At 48.8% G+C, this 18,026-nt stretch overlaps 1 protein-coding gene across 1 annotated transcript in view; it reads left to right on the top strand.

The window, feature by feature from the left end:
• LOC130492287 (cell surface hyaluronidase-like) overlaps positions 1 to 18,026 on the top strand; it is a 108,744-nt gene that overhangs the window by 88,305 nt on the left and 2,413 nt on the right. The window contains exons 22-25 of the mRNA XM_056866085.1: positions 2,746 to 2,968; positions 5,358 to 5,459; positions 5,941 to 6,101; positions 15,366 to 15,429. Of these exons, the coding sequence (XP_056722063.1) occupies positions 2,746 to 2,968; positions 5,358 to 5,459; positions 5,941 to 6,101; positions 15,366 to 15,429 (550 nt within the window). The remainder of the gene's footprint in view (positions 1 to 2,745; positions 2,969 to 5,357; positions 5,460 to 5,940; positions 6,102 to 15,365; positions 15,430 to 18,026) is intronic.

The raw sequence follows: 18,026 nt of genomic DNA, 5'->3' as shown, positions 1-18,026 counted from the left end.
GACATGGAGTAATGGATTTAAACTAATAGAAAAGCGATTCCACCTGAACATTAGAAAGAACTTTCTGACAATGAGGGCTGTTCGATGGTGGAATGTGCTGCCTCGGAGGGTGGCGGAGTCCCCGTCTTTGGAGGTCTTTAAGCAGAGGCTAGATGGCTATCTGTCAGGAGTGCTTTGATTGTGGGATCCTGCATGGTGAGGGGAGGGTTGGGGACACTGGGGATGTGGGGGGAGGTAGTTGTTAATTTCCTGCATTGTGCAGGGGGTTGGACTAGATGACCCTGGTGGTCCCTTCCAACTCTATGATTCTATAAGAAAACCCCTGCTGGATCAGACCAAGGCCCATCAAGTCTGTTCTCACAGTAGCCAGCCAGGTGCCTCTAGAAAGCCCACAAACAAGACGACTGCAGCAGCACCCTGACTGCGTTCCATAGCGCCTGAAGGGGGCTTCCACATTCAGGGGTGGTCGACTTCTGAACGCCAGTGGTAGGAGGTGGCACCGAGGGAAGGTTTCTGTGCCACGTTTGCTAGCCCTTCGGCATAAATGGACCACTGATTCAGCAGGCTACCACCTCTTACGTTCTTAAAATGGAGCCACGTCTTGGCCACACAAATTACTGTAGAAACATAGAGCAGGAGGGTACCTCAAGGGTCATCTAGTCCAACCCCCTGCACAACACAGGAAATTCACAACTAACTGTGTCCGTGGCCCTTTTTCTAGTCCGCAACAGGTTTGCAAATATCGCCTGAAAGCCGAATGAATTAACCAGGCAAGGAAATTGTTTATCCTGCATCGATCTAACCCTCTTCCGAGGCGCTCGAGCCTCCTTTGTGGATTCCCCACTTTTCTCCCAGTACAACCCAGTGAGGTAGTAACTTAACCAACTGAACTTTATGACTGGGTGAGAATTTGCAACCCAGGTTTTCCTAGTCCACGAAACCACACTGGGAAGCTTTGCAGAGGTTTACGTGGGTGTGCAGGGCATGCAGAACGTGATGGTCGAATCTGGGACTGTCTCACTTCGGAGCGTTTGAAGTCCCTGCATGAAGCAAGCTAGTCCCGCAGGGGGAAAAGCAGTAAGCGCATAGCCCTAGAATCGTAGATTTGGAAGGGGCCATACGGACCATCTAGCTCAAAGCAGGATCTAGAGCATCCCTGACAAGTGTTGGTCCAGCCTCTGCTTGAAGACTGCCAGTGAGGGGGAGCTCGCCACCTCCCTAGGCAGCAGATTCCACTGTTGAACAACTCTTACTGTAAAAATGTTTTTCCTAAATGTCCAGCCGGTACCTTTCCCCACCCCCATAATTTAAACCCATTGTTGTGAGCCCCATCCTCTGCTGCCAACAGAAACAGCTCCCTGCCCTCCTCGAAGTGAAAGCCTTTCAGATACTTCAAGAGAGCAATCCTGACCCCCCTCAACCTCCTCTTCTCCAGACTAAACATTCCCGAGTCCCTCAGCCTTTCCTCCGAGGCCCTGGCCTCCCCCTCTCCCTGCTGTGCTGGTTTTGTCTTGTACAAAGAGCACATTTCCATGTGGGCGTTCAAAAACACGATCCCCCCCCCAGCCTGCCGCCCGAAGTGTAAAGTCTCAAATTCTGTCCTCTTTTTCTTGCGCAGCCCGGAGAACAGCAAACAGCAGGCAGACAAGCTTGTAAAAACCATTGCAGAGAGGTAGCTTCGGGGCTATGTGGAGGGGCCGTGGCTCAGTGGCGGGGCGTCTGCTTTGCATGCAGAGGGTCTGTTGCTTGAGCCCCAGCATCTCCGTTTAAAAGGACCCGGTAGTAGGCAATGGGAGATGCTGGAGAGCTGCTGCCCGTCAGAGTAGACGCAACTGATCTTGCTAGACCAAGAGTCTGATTCACTATAAGGCAGCTCCGTGTGCCCATGTACACACCTGCAAGGACGGCGTACTGAATGTTTATACTCCTTGCTTGTCCGTGACCGGTAAAATTCGCCTCCCGACATGGATGCTGGCTAGCATTGCAAAGGAGCCCCGGGGCACAGAGTGGTAAGCCGCAGTACTTCCATAGTCAGGGGAAGTCTACCTTGCTGTCTCAGTTCGATCCCGACGGAAGTTGGTTTCCGGTAGCCGGCTCAAGGTCGACTCCGCCTTCCATCCTTCCGAGGTCGGTCAAACGAGTACCCAGCTTGCTGGGGGTAAGGTTTAGATGACTAGGGAAGGCAATGGCAAACCATCCCATAGACAGTCTGCTTGGTAAATGTTGTGATTTGACATCACCCCATGGGTCAGTAATGAATGGGCTTTTGCATATCTTTACCTTTATCTTTTACCACCATTGTAAACTATCCTCTGTAGCTATTATTTGTTGCTGGGGTTTTGCGCGAGAAGAAGAGTTGGTTTTTATATGCCGACTTCCTCTACCACTTAAGGGAGACTCAGACCGGCTTACAATCACCTTCCCTTCCCCTCCCCACAACAGACACCCTGTGAGGTAGGTGGGGCTGAGAGAGCTGTGACTAGCCCAAGGTCACCCAGCTGGCTTCGTGTGTCGGAGTGGGGAAACAAATCCAGTTCACCAGATTAGCCTCCGCCCCTCATGTGGAGGAGTGGGGAATCAAACCCGGTTCTCCAAGGTCTTGTACTACCCTAAAACTTCTGTTATACTAGGTGATGTTTGTGACCCAAGCACCGCAGTGTCACAGGTGAGGCGTTGTGGCTCTGAATGGTGGTTGTGATTCTTGTGTTGTTGGTTTTTTTGCTCCCATCCCTTTAATGCCTTTAGATACCTGTTTGTCCACCTTGAAGCACATGAAGTCCGCAAGGGACACAGCTATTGCTCTCAACGTGGCTGCGAGCGTGTTAAAATAACGGCCTCGATGACCTCCGGGCTTCCCTGGAAGTGTTCCCCGAACCCTTTCCGGGGAAACGACATCGGGAAGCAAACTTGGCGGCCGTCGCGGATTCTGCAACGGACAGCGCCTTGCACTGAGTGCGGGGCTCCTCAGGTACAGCACTACGTTCTCGTCTTGCTGTGTTTGCAAAAGGCGAGTGGGACAACTTTTGTCGGAAGTTCCTACACAGGGAAGTACGGTCTCCTTCTGGTCCGCGTCACATCTCTTGCTCTCCCAGGCTGGGGTTGCCAACCTCCAAGTGAGAATTCCAGCAAAAAAACCTCGTGCCAAATAGTCAGTTAGCAAAAAAAGCAAACGGGCACTGATAGCAATGGTCGTTCATGGAAAGCAATAAAGTAGGCAAAAGACAACGACAAAAATACAGCATAATGTCCCCAAATAACAAACAAACAACTAGTAGGCATACTGGGTGAAACATCTGAAAGCGGCAAACGTGATGGACGGGCAAGCTTGCAGCAAGGTCCCCGGAAGATAAGTAAAAGGTATTGACTGTGTCTCCAAACAGATCGTAGCGTCGCCTGTAGCCTGCAGCCGGATAACAGTCCACAACAGGGTGGCTAGGTTGTGATGACCCGAGATAGGAGCCTGGTGCAAATTCCTATTTCGCAGGATGCTTTATCTATTGGGATTATTGCAACGGATGTGCGTCATATCACTCTTAGTATGAGTATATGGAAGGCTATTAGCCTGGAGGTCTTCTTCTTCTTAACCTCACACCAAGCCAAGAGGCCCGTTTATCACTAGGACATACCAAACCAGGCTCATAAGTTGCTGTGTCTTTATTATTCTCATCCCCCCTCCCAGTCACTTGTGAAAATGACCCATTCTTAAGCCGAGTGACGGCAGAAGATTCCAGCGTGAATTAATTGAAGCTGTAGATATTTTTAGCCATGATTTCATCAGATAATTAGTGATTTGGCTTACTGGCTTTCCTCGCCCCGCCCTAGTCTCTGTGCTTGTTGTTTGAAAGGCAAGATCCTCCACTGCTCTTCCAGACTGGCTATTGTGCACGGTCAGCTGAGCCTCAAAGTGTCAATCGATGGACCACTTTGCTTCTAATGGTCAATCTTAGCCGGCTGCTGATTTTCAGGTTGCATTTGTGGTCTTCCTGCAGGAAAAGAATGTGCTGAATGTGACGAGGTTCTCAAAAGGCAGTTGCATGAAACTGGCACCCTTAAGCTGTAGAAATACCACTGACTTCATTTTTAAGCACATAATTGCCACGTTGGCCCAGATTATAGGGCCTGAATTTACGGCATCAGCTGTGGCCAGATGCTCGGGGGAAACTCCCAAGCGAGAGCCACGCGCGGCAGTCCTTATCAGATGGTCTGCCCCTCCCATGTGGACGCGTGTAGGAATACCTGGAGCTGTTGCTGGGCCCGTCACCTGGCCAGGATTGTAGGTACCGGGGCTTTGGCGCAAGGCATGCCCATGCATTTCCTGTGATTTTGTAGTAGCTGTCCAGTTGGGAAGGGGCTGTGGCTCAGTGGGAGAGCATCTGCTTGGCAAGCAGAAGGTCCCAGGTTCAATCCCCAGCATCTCCAGCTAAAGGGACTAGGCAAGGAGGTGATGTGAAAGACCTCTGCCTGACACCCTGCTTTTCTCTACCTTTAAGGAGTCTCAAAGTGGCTCACAATCGCCTTCCCTTCCTCTCCTCCCAACAGACACCTTGTGTGGTAGGTGGGGCTGAGAGAGTTCAGAGAGAGCTGTGACTAGCCCAAGGTCACCCAGCTGGCTTCACGTGTAGGAGTGGGGAAACCAACCTGGTTCACCAGATCAGTCCGCTGCTCATGTGGAGGAGTGGGGAATCAAAGCCAGTTCTCCAGATTAGCACCCGCCGCTCTTAACCACTACACCACGCTGGCTCAATGGGTTGCCAGTGGAGAGAAAAAGTGAGATATAAATGTTTAAATGAGATAACGAAGTGGTGGAAAGTGCCATCAGGTTGCAGCTGCCTTATGGCGACCCTGTAGGGTTTTCCAGGCACAGGACGTTCAGAGGTGGTTTTCACGGCCTGCCTCTGAGTAGCAACCCTGGACTTCCTTGGCGGTCTCCCATCCAAATCCTAACCAGGGCCGACCCTGCTTAGCTTCTGAGATCTGATGAGATCAGGCTAGTCTGGGCCATCCAGGTCAGGGCAAGTAATGAGGTGCTAGTCCCAAACACAAGCATTCAATTTCCAGCTACCACAGATAATAGCCACTGGCAGAACCATGCTCTGTGAAAATGTGTTCCTTTAGTTTGATTTCCATCCCACCTTGCAGGCTCAAGATACATCAAAACACTGTAAGGTGTGGCTCACGAAAGCTCCTACCCTGCCGGAAATTTTGTTAGTCTTTAAGGTGCTACTCTGGACTCTTGCTCTTTTCTGCTGCTACTGTAAGGTGTGAAATTCTTGTGGGAAGCCAATACCATGTGAAGGCTCTGCAATGAATTTGGCATGTTAATGAAAGCTTTTGCCTCCCCTCTTCTATAATTGCAGGTTGCTGTCACCAGTACTCCTTCAGTTAAATATGCTCGGGTCCAGATCCAGTCGGTCAAAAGAGCTGATGTAGAGAATTACTCTCGGCCGGCTTTTATTAAGGTATGTGCGTGATTGGATTGTACAAATGATGACGTTCAGCAAATGTTGGATGTTAGCTGCAGCGCATTAAAAATATAAAAAAAAACACCTTGACTTCCCAGGCCAATTTGATGCATCTGGCTGAGTTGTTCTAGCCTAGGTAGGGATGCCAACCTCCAGGTGGTAGCTGGAGATCTCCTTCTATTACAACTGATTTCCAGACGACAAAGATCAGTTCCCCTGGAGAAAATGGCCACTTTGGCAATTGGACTCTATGGCGTTGAAGTCCCTCCCTTCTCCAAACCCCACCCTCCTCAGGCCCCACCCCCAAAATCTCCAGGTATTTTCCCATCCGGAGCTGGCAACCCTAAACCTAGGTGAGGCCAGAATACCTTCGTCTTTCAGGATGGCCTCGGTCTCTTTGCTTTTGCTGAACCTCCTCTTCTTTTGCCATTTGCCTCCAGATTTGCCGGAACGAATCCTGTCCTTTTCTTTGATGCAGGTCAACGAAGACGTGGTCTTGTTCCGCAGCCGGGGGTGGCTCTTCCTGGTTCTGGACGAGTGCTCCGGCACCGTTGTGAGCAAGCGGCACTTTGAGCCGACCGGCGCTGCAAAGGTTGCCAGCGGGGTCACCGGTTATGCCGAGGCCTCCATCAAAGAGAGGTGAGTTCTGCAGAGCCCAGCCAAGGTGCCCTAGCGGCGTGCGGCGGCTGGTGGAGGAACTGACCTACTTTTTTGCAACTTAAAATGTGTCCCTGAAAGAATGTGATGGAAGCTAAATGCAAGCAAAACTCCATACGTTCCCGAATCGCAGCAGATGAAAGCAGAGCACTGGAAAACGGGCAGCCGCTTTGAAATTAATGGCGACGTTCCCACCAATCCGTAGATAAGGCTGGGGGTGTCTATCATAGAATCATAGAGTTGGAAGGGACCACCAGGGTCATCAAGTCCAACCCCCTGCACAATGCAGGAAATTCACAACTACCTCCCCCCCCCACACCCCCAGTGACCAGAAGATGGCCAAGATGCCCTCCCTCTCATCATCTGCCTGAGGTCACAGAATCAGCATTGCTGACAGATGGCCATCCAGCCTCTGCTTAAAAACCTCCAGGGAAGGACAGCTCACCAGCTCCCGAGGAAGCCTGCTCCACTGAGGAAACGCTCTAACTGTTAGAAAATTCTTCCTGATGTCTAGATGGAAACTCTTTTTATATCATTTCAACCCGTTGGTTCTGGTCCGACCTTCCGGGGCAACAGAAAACAACTCGGCACCATCCTCTATATGACAGCCCCTCAAGTACTTGAACATGGTTCTCATATCCCCTCTCAGTCTTCTCTTCAGGCTAAACATACCCAGCTCCTTCAACCTTTCCTCATAGGACTTGGTCTCCAGACCCCTCTTTTTTCTTTTCTTTTTTGCTCTTTTTTTCACTCTCCCCAAAAAAACCCTAGCATTCAAAATATTATTACTTTTGCTAGCTTCCCCAGCTACAGCAGTTTCCTGGCAGCGGTTTCAGTGACTGACTTTTCCATTTTCTAAAATGTGCCCTATTTATTCTTGCCAGTGTATTCTTCCCCAGCCTCTCCCTCTTAGGGGACAAATGAGAATCAGAGGTGTTGCCAGGCTTTCCAATAAACCTTGTCTCCCCCCCTTCCCTTGCCCCCCGCTTTTTGAACAAGTCTCTCACTGGACTTGTCCGTCGGCCCGCTGAATTTTTCCCCGACTAGAATCTGTTTCGGCAGCGAGGTTGGACCCTTTCCGCCGTGCATCTGTTCCACATTCCTTGTGGTTTTCTGCATTGCCACATAAACATGGAACAACAGAGTTTTATAGACAAAACTCTTGGCTTCTGGCGAGAGCAGCCAAGTAACCCGAAAACAGAGTTCATGTCCGAGACGTTTCCAGAAAAGTTTGCGGCCACAAATCTGATGGTTCGGCTGCTACCGCATCTCCTATACATAAACTGCTTTGGTTGATCGCTCCCGAAGTAGCCAGAAAGCGTGCTTAATACTCTCAATCTGACTTAACCCTGGCAAACAAGTCCCAATAATGGTTTGTAGATTTGCAGCTGAGATAGAATGACTGATCCAGAAGCCATCTAATGAGTCTGTGGTTTTGTACTCGGATTTCTGCAGGTTGCAACTCAGCACTTTCCCATTCTAGCTCTAAAAAAGTATACCTTTAGAAGCCCACCTTTCTCCCTGCTAAGGCGGGTAAAAACAGTAGACGGGTGAGTCACCACAACCTATTATAATTCTAAAAGCAACAGAATTAAAACAACCAGCAGCAAAACTGGAGAGGCAGTGTGGTGTAGTGGTTAAGAGTGGTGGTCTGGAGCGGTGGACTCTTAATCTGGAGAACCGGGTTTGATTCCCCACTCCTGATTCCACACATGAAGCTAGCTGGGTGACTTTGGGCTAGTCACAGTTCTCTTAGAGCTCTCTCAGCCCCACCTACCTCACAAGGTGTCTGTTGTGGGGAGGGGAAGGGAAGGTGATTGTAAGCCAGTTTGATTCTTCCTTAAGTGGCAGATAAAGTTGGCGTATAAAAACCAACTCTTTTTTTCTTCTTCTCCTTCTTCGTCCCAACAGAGGTTGATGTCTTTCAAGATTCTATATATTCTCTTGAACCAGCTGTTAAAATTCAGAGAGAGAGAGAGAACAGTCCTTTCCTTTGCGCTATATGGGCATCTTGCCTTTTATTTTTCAGATCAATTGTTCTCGTGTGCTCGAGGGGTGTTACAGAAGGACTGGAAGAACCTGAGATGTCTCTGTTCTCATCGTTAGGTTCAGCAAAGCCTGTTACTTTTCACAAAGAAGGTGACTATACCAGCTATGTTACTTTACAGGGTAAAAGTTGGCAATGTGGAGGTGGGGAGGGGCCGTGGCTCAGGGGTAGAGCAGTGTTCTGAAGGGCCTTTTTGAATGGATCTGAAGCTCTCTCTTAATAAATGTCATGCCTGCATAATATCTGGACAGCGGAAATATTAAACAAATAGAAAAGTGTTATGTTGTAGAGGCACTGTGGCAATGCCCTCTTCTGATGCCTACCTATTCTCTCTAGTTTCAGAGGAGTATGCCTATTATCTTAGGTGCTGTGGAACACAGGCAGGATGGTGCTGCTACAGTCGTCTTGTTTGAAGGCTTCCTAGAGGCACCTGGTTGGCCCCTGTGTGAACAGCCTGCTGGACTTGATGGGCCTTGGTCTGATCCAGCAGGGCCTTTCTTATGTTCTTATGAGCATGCCTATTATATAAGGTGCTGTGGGACACAGGCAGGATAATGCTGCTACAGTTGTCTTGCTTGTGGGCTTCCCAGAGGCACCTGGCTGGCCACTGTGTGAACAGCCTGCTGGACTTGATGGGGCTTGGTCTGATCCAGCAGGGCCTTTCTTATGTTCTTATGAGCATGCCTATTATATTGGGTGCTGTGGAACGTAGGCAGGATAATGCTGCTGCAAGTCGTCTTGCTTGTGGGCTTCCCAGAGGCACCTGGTTGGCCACCGTGTGAACAGACTGCTGGACTTGATGGGCCTTGGTCTGATCCAGCAGGGCCTTTCTTATGTTCTTATGATGTTTCACCAAAAGCAGGGATGGCAAAATTCACTGTAAGCCCCTGTAAACTCGAGGATATGCTAGGCTAGACTATGGCTGTTGGTGGGAGGGTGTTCAGGGGTTAGAAGACCAGCAGGGGGATGATTTTAGCTGCATTTCATTGGGATTTTTCTTTAATTGTCCTGGGACAAGTCCATTTTTTTAAAAAGAATGCAACGCATAGATTGATCTGGCTTCGTCGTGCCTGCAACCGTGCCCTTCTCCATCCATTTACCTCTGGTACCCGCGGGCATCCTAAGAGCAGTTTGGCAGAGACCGTGCTTTGAAGAGGCTAAATGGAACCCACCTACTCAAAAAGAAAAATCCTGCAAAAAAACAAAAATTCTTCATCTTTCGGAATTATTGGGGGGAAAGTCAACAGGAATCTTTGCTGTTTTCCCTTTTGCTGGATTTTTTTGGGGGGAGGAGGGTTTCCATTTCAGAATCCAGCGTTTGTCCCTCGGGGCAGGAGATCTGTGACCTAGCTGGGCAAACAGAGTTCTTGTCAGACGGAAAGAGTGTTTTGTGCAGATGTAATTGCTGCGTTCCTCACATCCTTTCTGCGGCATCCTTTCTTTTACAGTAATCCCCCTGGAAAGAAGGCCAGGAGTGTAGCCAAACCTTACTTTTGCAGGGTATAATTTCTTTTCTTTCTTTTTTTCTTTTTCTTTTTGATAAGAAAATCAGCCAGCCAGCCGTCTGCGCCTCAGATTAGTTGCTTTCTCAAGAAGAGGTCAACAGTGGACTTGGATTTATTTCCAGTCACAGATTATGAGTAGCATTACGTTTTGGATGCTGGAATGTGCCGGTTCTTTCTTTTTTTGCTTTGCGCAGAAAAAGCTGATGTTATCAGAAAGAAAAGTGAAATTCTGTCTGATGTGATGGGAGCCAGCATGGTGTAGTGGTTAGGAGCTGTGGTTTGGAGCGGTTTGATTCCCCGCTCCTCCACATGAGCGGCGGAGGCTAATCTGGTGAACTGGGTTGGTTTCCCCCACTCCTACGCACGAAGCCAGCTGGGTGACCTTGGGCCAGTCACAGCTCTCTCAGCTCCACCTACCTCACAGGGTGTCTGTTGTGGGGAAGGGAAGGTGATTGTAAGCTGGTTTGATTCTCCCTTAAGTGGTAGAGAAAGTCGGCATATAAAAAACCAACTCTTCTTCATCTTCGTCTTCTTCGTTGTCTTCTTCGCCGACTTCATCTTCATCTTCTTCTCCATCTTCTTCTTCTCCATCTTCTCCATCTTCTTCTTCTTCTTCTTCTTCTTCTTCTTCTTCTTCTTCTTCGTCTTCGTCTTCGTCTTTGTCTTCTGTTAAAATATCCATGTGGAAACACACTTACCCCTCTCCCTCTCTTTAAATAGTTCAGGTATTGAAGAACTAATTGTGTTGTTAGGTCCTACAGGTTGGAGAGAAGTTCCGTTTTGTATTTCTGCAGAGTGTGTAAAAATGCCACGACAGTCATGATCATGTCCCTGCTGGATCCCTTCCTCTCCTTTTGTCGTGAAAGTATACAGGATTTTTCCTTTTGGGTGAGGGCTGGGGGCGGGAAGGAGGGAGGTTTCGGAGACGGTCTTTTAAAAAAAGCCTTTGTTGGATTGAAGATCCAGAGCTGCTGGAAGCAACAGGCGCTTGTAATTTGGTAGGGTGCCTCTTTCCTCGGTAATGGATAAATTCCTCAAGATGGTGTCGGTGGGGCCGTGCCCTTCATGTTTGGCTGGAGAGAGTTACCCGCATGCGGGCCGTTCTTTGCATACTTTTGAAAAGGAGCCCGGGTGTTTAACCCCCCCCTCCCATCCCAGTCAAATTCCTATCCGGATCATCACAGCAGGTCTAATTAAAATCCTTCCACCCTCCGATTCCACCATGGGTGGCATTTGCCCTCACGCTCTTTAATTGCATTCGGCTGCCCGTTTGAAAGAGCTGGCGCATTCCTCCGTAGCAGGATGTTGGAGGACGAATTCTTGCTCTACAGTCGAGGCCTGAATGTACAGTCGGTGGCGGTGTTGGTCCTGTCCTGCCGATTAAACCTGTCTGGGTAGTGAGGGACCGGGGTTGTTCCGGATGCCCTTCCTCCTCTGCCGTGCTTGTTACGTTCCACCTGGTGTTCATGCGTTAAAAGTTTGTGTTTCCATAGACGCCTACACAGGTAGGCTCCTGTATATGCATAGATAGTTGCTTGGAGAGTCAGAGCGTTGTAGCGGTGGACTCTGATCTGGAGAACCAGGTTTGATTCCCCACTCCTCCACAGGAGCGGCGGAGGCTAATCTGGTGAACTGGATTTGTTTCCCCCCTCCTCCACACGAAGCCATCTGGGTGACCTTGGGCTAGTCACACTCTCTCAGCCCCACCTACCTCACAGGGTGTCTGTTGTGGGGAGGGGAAGGGAAGGTGATTGTAAGCCAGTTTGAGTCTCCCTTAAGTGGTAGAGAAAGTCATATAAAAGCCAACTCTTCTTCTTCTCCTCCTCCTCCTCCTCCTTCTTTTCCTCCTCCTTCTCCTCCTCCTCCCCCTCCTCCTTTGGCTCGTGTCGGCATATAAAAACCAACTCTTCTTCTTTTAGCCCTATGCAGATGTTACACTGGGATTTCTGTTCACATGGAAAGGGATGCTCCTCAGCCGCACCATTGCATAACGTGTGAATAGGGATGCCAGTCTCCAGGCAAGACCTGGGGATCCCCTGGAACGACAGCTCATTGTCAGGCTACAGAGACCAGCTCCCCTAGAGAACATGGGTGCTTTGGAGGGCGGGCTCTATGGCATTGTACCCCACTGAGGTCCCTGCCCTCCCCAGGCGCCATCCCCAAATCTCCAGGGGTTTCCCAACCTGGAGCTGGCAACCCTATCCTCTGTCCCTCGCCAGGGGGGACCTGGTAATCCTTCACATTCAGAGGAAGTCTACCTTGCTGTCTCAATGTGAACTGGGCAACACGTGGATTTTCCACGAAGGTCCAGCTTCCAGACATGTAAACCAGAACCCTGCATTTCCAGAGTTCTGGTTTGCATGAACAGAAGCAGCCGCTGCCTGGGAAAACCCACACGGGACAGCAGATTTCCCAATTCTGCAATCTTTCAGGAACCTGGAAACCTCACGGCTTTACTATATTCAGTGCATGAATAAATGTAAGTAAGAACAGTACTTTCAGGAGAAAAAATGTGTGTACCTCAAGTCGCCTAGGTGTTCCCACTAGGGTGTCTGCTAGCCAGCAGTGGGATAACACCTGTGTGATGGTGTAAATCCAAAGTAGCTTTTCGCTCGCATGGGGCCCCTTGAAATGTCAGTTCTTTGCCTCACTGTTCTGCTCACAAACCCTGTTTGTGGGAATGCTCAGAAACCAGAACTGTCTATTGCGTGGCAAAAAGAAACATGGATTGTCCCTTATGCGAAGGTGGTTTCACCCCCCCCCCCACAATGTGTACATGAGTTTTAGATTGCTTTCTAAATAATAATTTTGGAATGCGTGCATGGAAATTAGGTACCTGCTTGCAGCGTTTGTAATGTTGACTCTAGGTTGTTTGTCCGACGCTGTGATATTAATCACTCCCAACATCATTTCTCTGTCTGTCTTTGTCTGTCTGTCTCTCTGTCTTTCTTTATTCTCAGGAAGTTTTGCTATGCTTGGATATAAAGGAAGCCCCAGGCCCTCTTGGATTCAAATCTGCAGCCACGCCGCCGATGAGATATCTGCCTCCGTCCAATATTATGTGCCCCTGATTCAGAGAGGATGCCGCTAAAGCCCCGAAGACTTGGGGCAACTGAGGTCACAAATCAATGGGCGCCAAGAAACATGCAGTTAGATCTGCTGTATCAAGGAAGCAGCATAAGTCAAATGTTTGTTTTGTTACGAGGTTGTATCAGGAAGTGCTTTAAAAAAACGACAATAATCCTCTTTTAAAACTAATAAATATATTTTGCACTGACCATATCGTTTTTCAAATGCTGAACTCTTTTCATCAGGCAGGAGCCCTTCGCTAAGCGAGGCCATTTAGCAAGGAAATTGAACGACGTCCAGCGTACGAAGAGGACGTGGCCCAAGCACACGGAAAAACCTTCTCACCCATTATTTTAGTCGTAGTAGGTTTGGCAACTGTATTTGACCGTCTGCGTTGTGCCGTTGCTCCAGAGAGACCCCCGGGTATTAACAGCTTCCAGAATCGATGGAACGTTCGATTCCGTTGATGCGAAAGTCTTCCGTTCAAAAGCTTTCCTTTCCTATCAAACTTATTGCGCTGCCGTGCAGTGAAGAGCTGGTATCATTTTATCAGTCTGCCTAGGTAAACCCTGAGTTCGATCCCGACGGGAGTCGGTTTCAGGTAGCCGGCTCAAGGTCGACTCAGCCTTCCATCCTTCCGAGGTCGGTCAAATGAGCACCCAGCTTGCTGGGGGTAAAGTATAGACGACTGGGGAAGGCGATGGCAAACCACTCCGTAAACATAGTCTGCCTAGTAAACGTCGAGATGTGACGTCACCCCATGGGTCAGGAATGACCCAGTGCTTGCACAGGGGACCTTTACCTTTACCTTTTAGGTAAACCCAGGGCTTTCAGGAATTTGAGATTGGAGTGATCTTGCATTGAACTCAGCCTCTGAGTTTGGTCAGTTTAGTCTGCATTGGATTTCTCTTTCCCATGGTATCCGTGCATGGGTATGTGGAAGGGATCTGCCGTGCTCTACAGCAGCGGTTTGCAAATTTTCTGCCTTCGAAGAACCCTTTTCCACACTGAGTTGTCTGCTAAAGAGTCATAGCAGGATATCTGGGGGCATTTTCTAGGTCAGAGGACACTCAGTGCGGGAAAAGCCTCCTGGAAGCCACCTGTGTTTCTATGAAACACAAAACGTGCCCTGAGTTTCCTTGTGGCTGCACAAAGTAAGAAAGAGCCGCTGTGCTTCTGGAGCACTTGTCTGCTGTAAATGAAGAAGAAGATTATCGCTATGGCTTTCCAAGGAATGGCAGGGATCCTTTTCGTACAGATCGTCCCAGGTTCAAACCCTGCTATCAGAGAGCCAGCATGGTGTAGTGGTTAACAGCGGCGGACTCTACTTTGGAGAACCGGGTTTGATTCCCCACTCGTCCACATGAGCGGTGGACTCTAACCTGGAGAACCGGGTTTGATTCCCCACTCCTCCACATGAAACCAGCAGGGTGACCTTGGGCTAGTCACAACTCTCTCCAAACTCTCAGCCCCACCTTCCTCACAAGGTGTCTGTTGTGGGGAGAGGAAGGGAAGGAGATTGTCAGCCGGTTTGATTCTCCTTACAAGGTAGAGAAAGTCGGCATATAAAAACCAACTCCTCTTCTTCTTCTGTCTCCAGGTAAAAGGAGCATGTAGTGTGTGTTGGGTCTTCCTGGGATCCTGGTGACCCGATGTCAGTCCAAGTAGACAATACTGGCCTTGATAGACCAAGGGTCTATCTCAGTTGAAAGCAGCTTCATGTGTTTGGTGGCAGAGTGGGGATTTGAACCTGGGTCTCCCAGGTTCTAGTTGGATGCTCTAATCACTACACTATACTGTCGTAAAAGAGTTTAACTATTCTTAAGTTTGTCCTGTTAATCGGTTGAAGAAAAAACAAACAGGAGGCTCATGGCACTTGTGAGCTGTACGTAGGGTTGCCAACCTCCAGGTGGTGGCTGGAGATCTTCCGCTACTACAACTACTCTCCAGCCGATAGAAATCAGTTCCCCTGGAGAAAATGGCCGCTTTGGCGATTGGACTCTATGGCATCGAAGTCACTCCCCTCCCTGAACCCTGCCCTCCTGAGATTCCACCCCCAAAATCCTCCAGGTATATCCCATCCCGGAGCTGGCAACCCTCGTTGTACAGTAGCTATAGTAGGAGTGCCACAGCAGGATCTGACTGCCAGTGAAGCTGAAATTATGAATTTGAAATTATGAAATTATGAATGCAGATTTGGTCCGTTGGCACCTGACCACCAGTTGCTTTAGTTTGGAATTGAGTGGCAGTTTTTTTTTTTAAAGGAAAGATGTTTTTAAAATACGCCGTGCTCCTGCACGTGGCAAAGCAAAGCTTATTGCCCCCCGGAACCCAGATGTTTTGCAAAACTATACCTTGCAGGAGAGATCTGTGTTGTATTTAGAGGTTTGTTTTGAACAAAGCTGTGTGTCCTGTGCTCACCCTTCCAGAGGGAATAGTTTTCTCTCCCCCCCCCCCCAGTATAATTATATAGAGGAATCGTGAAGAGTAACGCGAAACCATAATCCGGTGGTAAGGCCATTGTGGGACACCACCGTTTTGCCATTTTTGCAGCCGAGTTGCTGATCTGTGCTTAAGGTAACCCCGTGTACGGTTTCTTCCGTTCTTCCTTTGCCCTCTGGCTAGACGCTTTCGAGACCGAGCGAGAGTTCCCGGGCGCTGGAGGTTAACGGGCGCGGGCCAGGGTTTGGTGAGCAAAGTTGCCTCTGTAATTGGCAAGCCTCTCTCTTTCTGCCTTGACTGACATCACCGTGCTGAATCGCCTCCAGACCACAGAGCATCAAAACTGGTGCAGCTCAAAAAAAAAAAAGGGGTGTCAAAAGAAAACCGGGTCTCTTGAGAAACGTGGGGCAGAAGGATGCTGAAGGCTGCCAGGAAGCAAACAGATTGAGGAAGGGAAAGGGAATCTGGACTGATTCGCTAAACAGAAGGTAGGAGAGCTGTCTTCCTTTTGTTAACCATCAGCTACTAGAGCAACTGTTAACTAGAGCCCTCAGACTAGACATTAGGAAGAATTTTCTAGCAGATAGAGCGGTTCCTCTGTGGAGCAGGCTTCCTCGGGAGGTGGTAAGCGCGCCTTCCCAGGAGGTTTTTAAGAAGAGGCTAGATGGCTATCTGTCAGCAATGCTGATTCTATGACCTTAAGCAGATGATGAGAGGGAGGGCATCTTGGCCATCTTCTGGGCATGGAATAGGGGTCACTGGGTGTGTGTGGTGGGGAGGTAGTTTGGAATTTCCTGCATTGTGCAGGGGGTTGGACTAGATGACTCCGGTGGTCCCTTCCAACTCTATATGATTCTATGGTACAGCAGCTGCCACGGCAAAGCTGCAATGTGTATCAGCTTTGTACCGGTTGCTGTGGCTTTCCTCTTGTAATTTGGAAATTATATGTAGGGGCCGTGGCTCAGGGCATCTGCTTTGCATGCAGAAGTTCCCGAGTTCGAGCCCCGGCGTCTCCAGTTAAAAGGATGAAATAGTAGGCGACGGGAAAGACCTCCGCTTGAGACCTTGAGAGCTGCTGCCAGTCATAGACAATGCTGACCTTGATAGACCAAGAGTCTGACTTAGTATAAGGCGGCATGAAATGTTTATCTGTAATGTGCTGAGCATGGCAATGAATTCCGTTAGATCCTTAGAAGAGTGGCTTTTGGACCAGTTGGGATCTATATGTGTTTGTGTGTGTGTGTGTGTGTGTACATCCGAAGGTTTAGGAATGAAGTCTTTTGTGATGCTGGAAGGAAGGGTGGAGATGAGAGAGCGCACGTTGTTCTGGAAGGCGTGTGATCCCTGAAAGACGAAATCCAACGGCCGCCCGGTGGCACCTTAATCGCCTCCCAAAATTTATTCCATCACAAGGTTGCGTGAGTCAGGGCTCACTTCATCCGATGCACTGGAGTGAACTTTTCACAGCTATATTTAAAGTTAAAAGCGGCAGACGGGTGGGAACGGGGAAATGTGCCAAAGAAAGGGCAGCTTGAGACAAGAACCGAGGGGAAAGAAATCAGCCCGTTCATCCTTGAAATGCAAAGGTAAGATGAACCTGATAACCGGTGTGTGTGTGTGTGTGTGTGTGTGTGTGTGTGTTCCCCTTTGATATCCAAACAGTTGTGTGCATTACATTTCCCCCCTTCTTTGACTGTTACCTCTTAAGGCATCTCACTAATAAGAGGAGTGTTAAGTGAGAAGGTGATTGCCTGTCACTGATACCTTGACTGCAGTAACCTTGAGGAGCTGCTTAACTCTCACTTAACTTGGACGGGCGTGTTTCTCTCCTATAAAAAGGGAGGCTTAAATCTTTAAAGGCTCCACTGTGTTTAAAGAGACTTAGAAGTGATATTCCATCTTGTGTCTTGATGATTGCACCAAGGGGTAAGCGCATCGACCTCTTGGGAACCCTAAAGCTAAATATTTTATTATTTACTTCATTTATTGCCATCCTTTCTTACTGAGACTCCGGGTTGCCAACGTCCAGGAGGGGTCTGGAGGTCTCCTGGAACTTCAACTGATCTCCCTGGAGAGCATGGGTGGTGAGGGGTAAACTCTGTGGCATTATCTGGTCCCTTCCCTCTCCCTGCCCTCCACGGGCTCTGCCCCCAAATCTCCAGGAATTTCCCAATCTGGAGTTAGCAACCTTATGTTACACAGTTAAACAGTGTAACACACACAGCAAACAGCACGAGAAAGAACTGGATCACAAGATTACGAAATTGGAGTATATTCGATTTTAGAAAACTAGAGATAGGAAAGAATCTTCTTCTAGTCTAATATGGGAGAGGCAGTATCTAACGTTAGGGAAAGCATAATTTTTCCCTGGACTGAATTCTGCAAAAAAAAGCAAAACTCCACATTTGATGAAGTTGTATGTTTATGGGGGTCATCTTGGTTTCTAGTTTGAGAGAGTGCAGGGGTGGGAAATCCCATAGTCCTTGGAGAGAGCAGGGAAGAATCCCCTGGGACAGGCTCACTGTTTGACGGAGAGACCACTTAACTGCAAATTTTAAGTCCAAAAGCAGGAGAAAACACAGATTATTGGGATGCTGAACTTTGTACCTGGTACCAAATTCTGCAGTTTGACAATGGCATGCAGACAACCTTATCATATACTTCTTTCCCCTTGGCAAGAGATTACTCCGGACGGCTCCCTGTTTTGTATACATGAGACTGAAAAAACATTTGTACAATATCCATACTGTTTTGTCATCTGGAGGTGAATCTTTGTGTTCAAAGGGGGGGGGATGCATATAAGAGGACTCCTAATCTGTTTTAAATGATATGAAACGGGTACGA

The sequence above is a fragment of the Euleptes europaea genome, chromosome 20, assembly GCF_029931775.1.
Source record: "Euleptes europaea isolate rEulEur1 chromosome 20, rEulEur1.hap1, whole genome shotgun sequence".
NCBI lineage: Eukaryota > Metazoa > Chordata > Lepidosauria > Squamata > Sphaerodactylidae > Euleptes > Euleptes europaea.
Note: the sequence above shows the minus strand (reverse complement) of the source record. Positions and strands in the feature narration are given on the sequence as shown.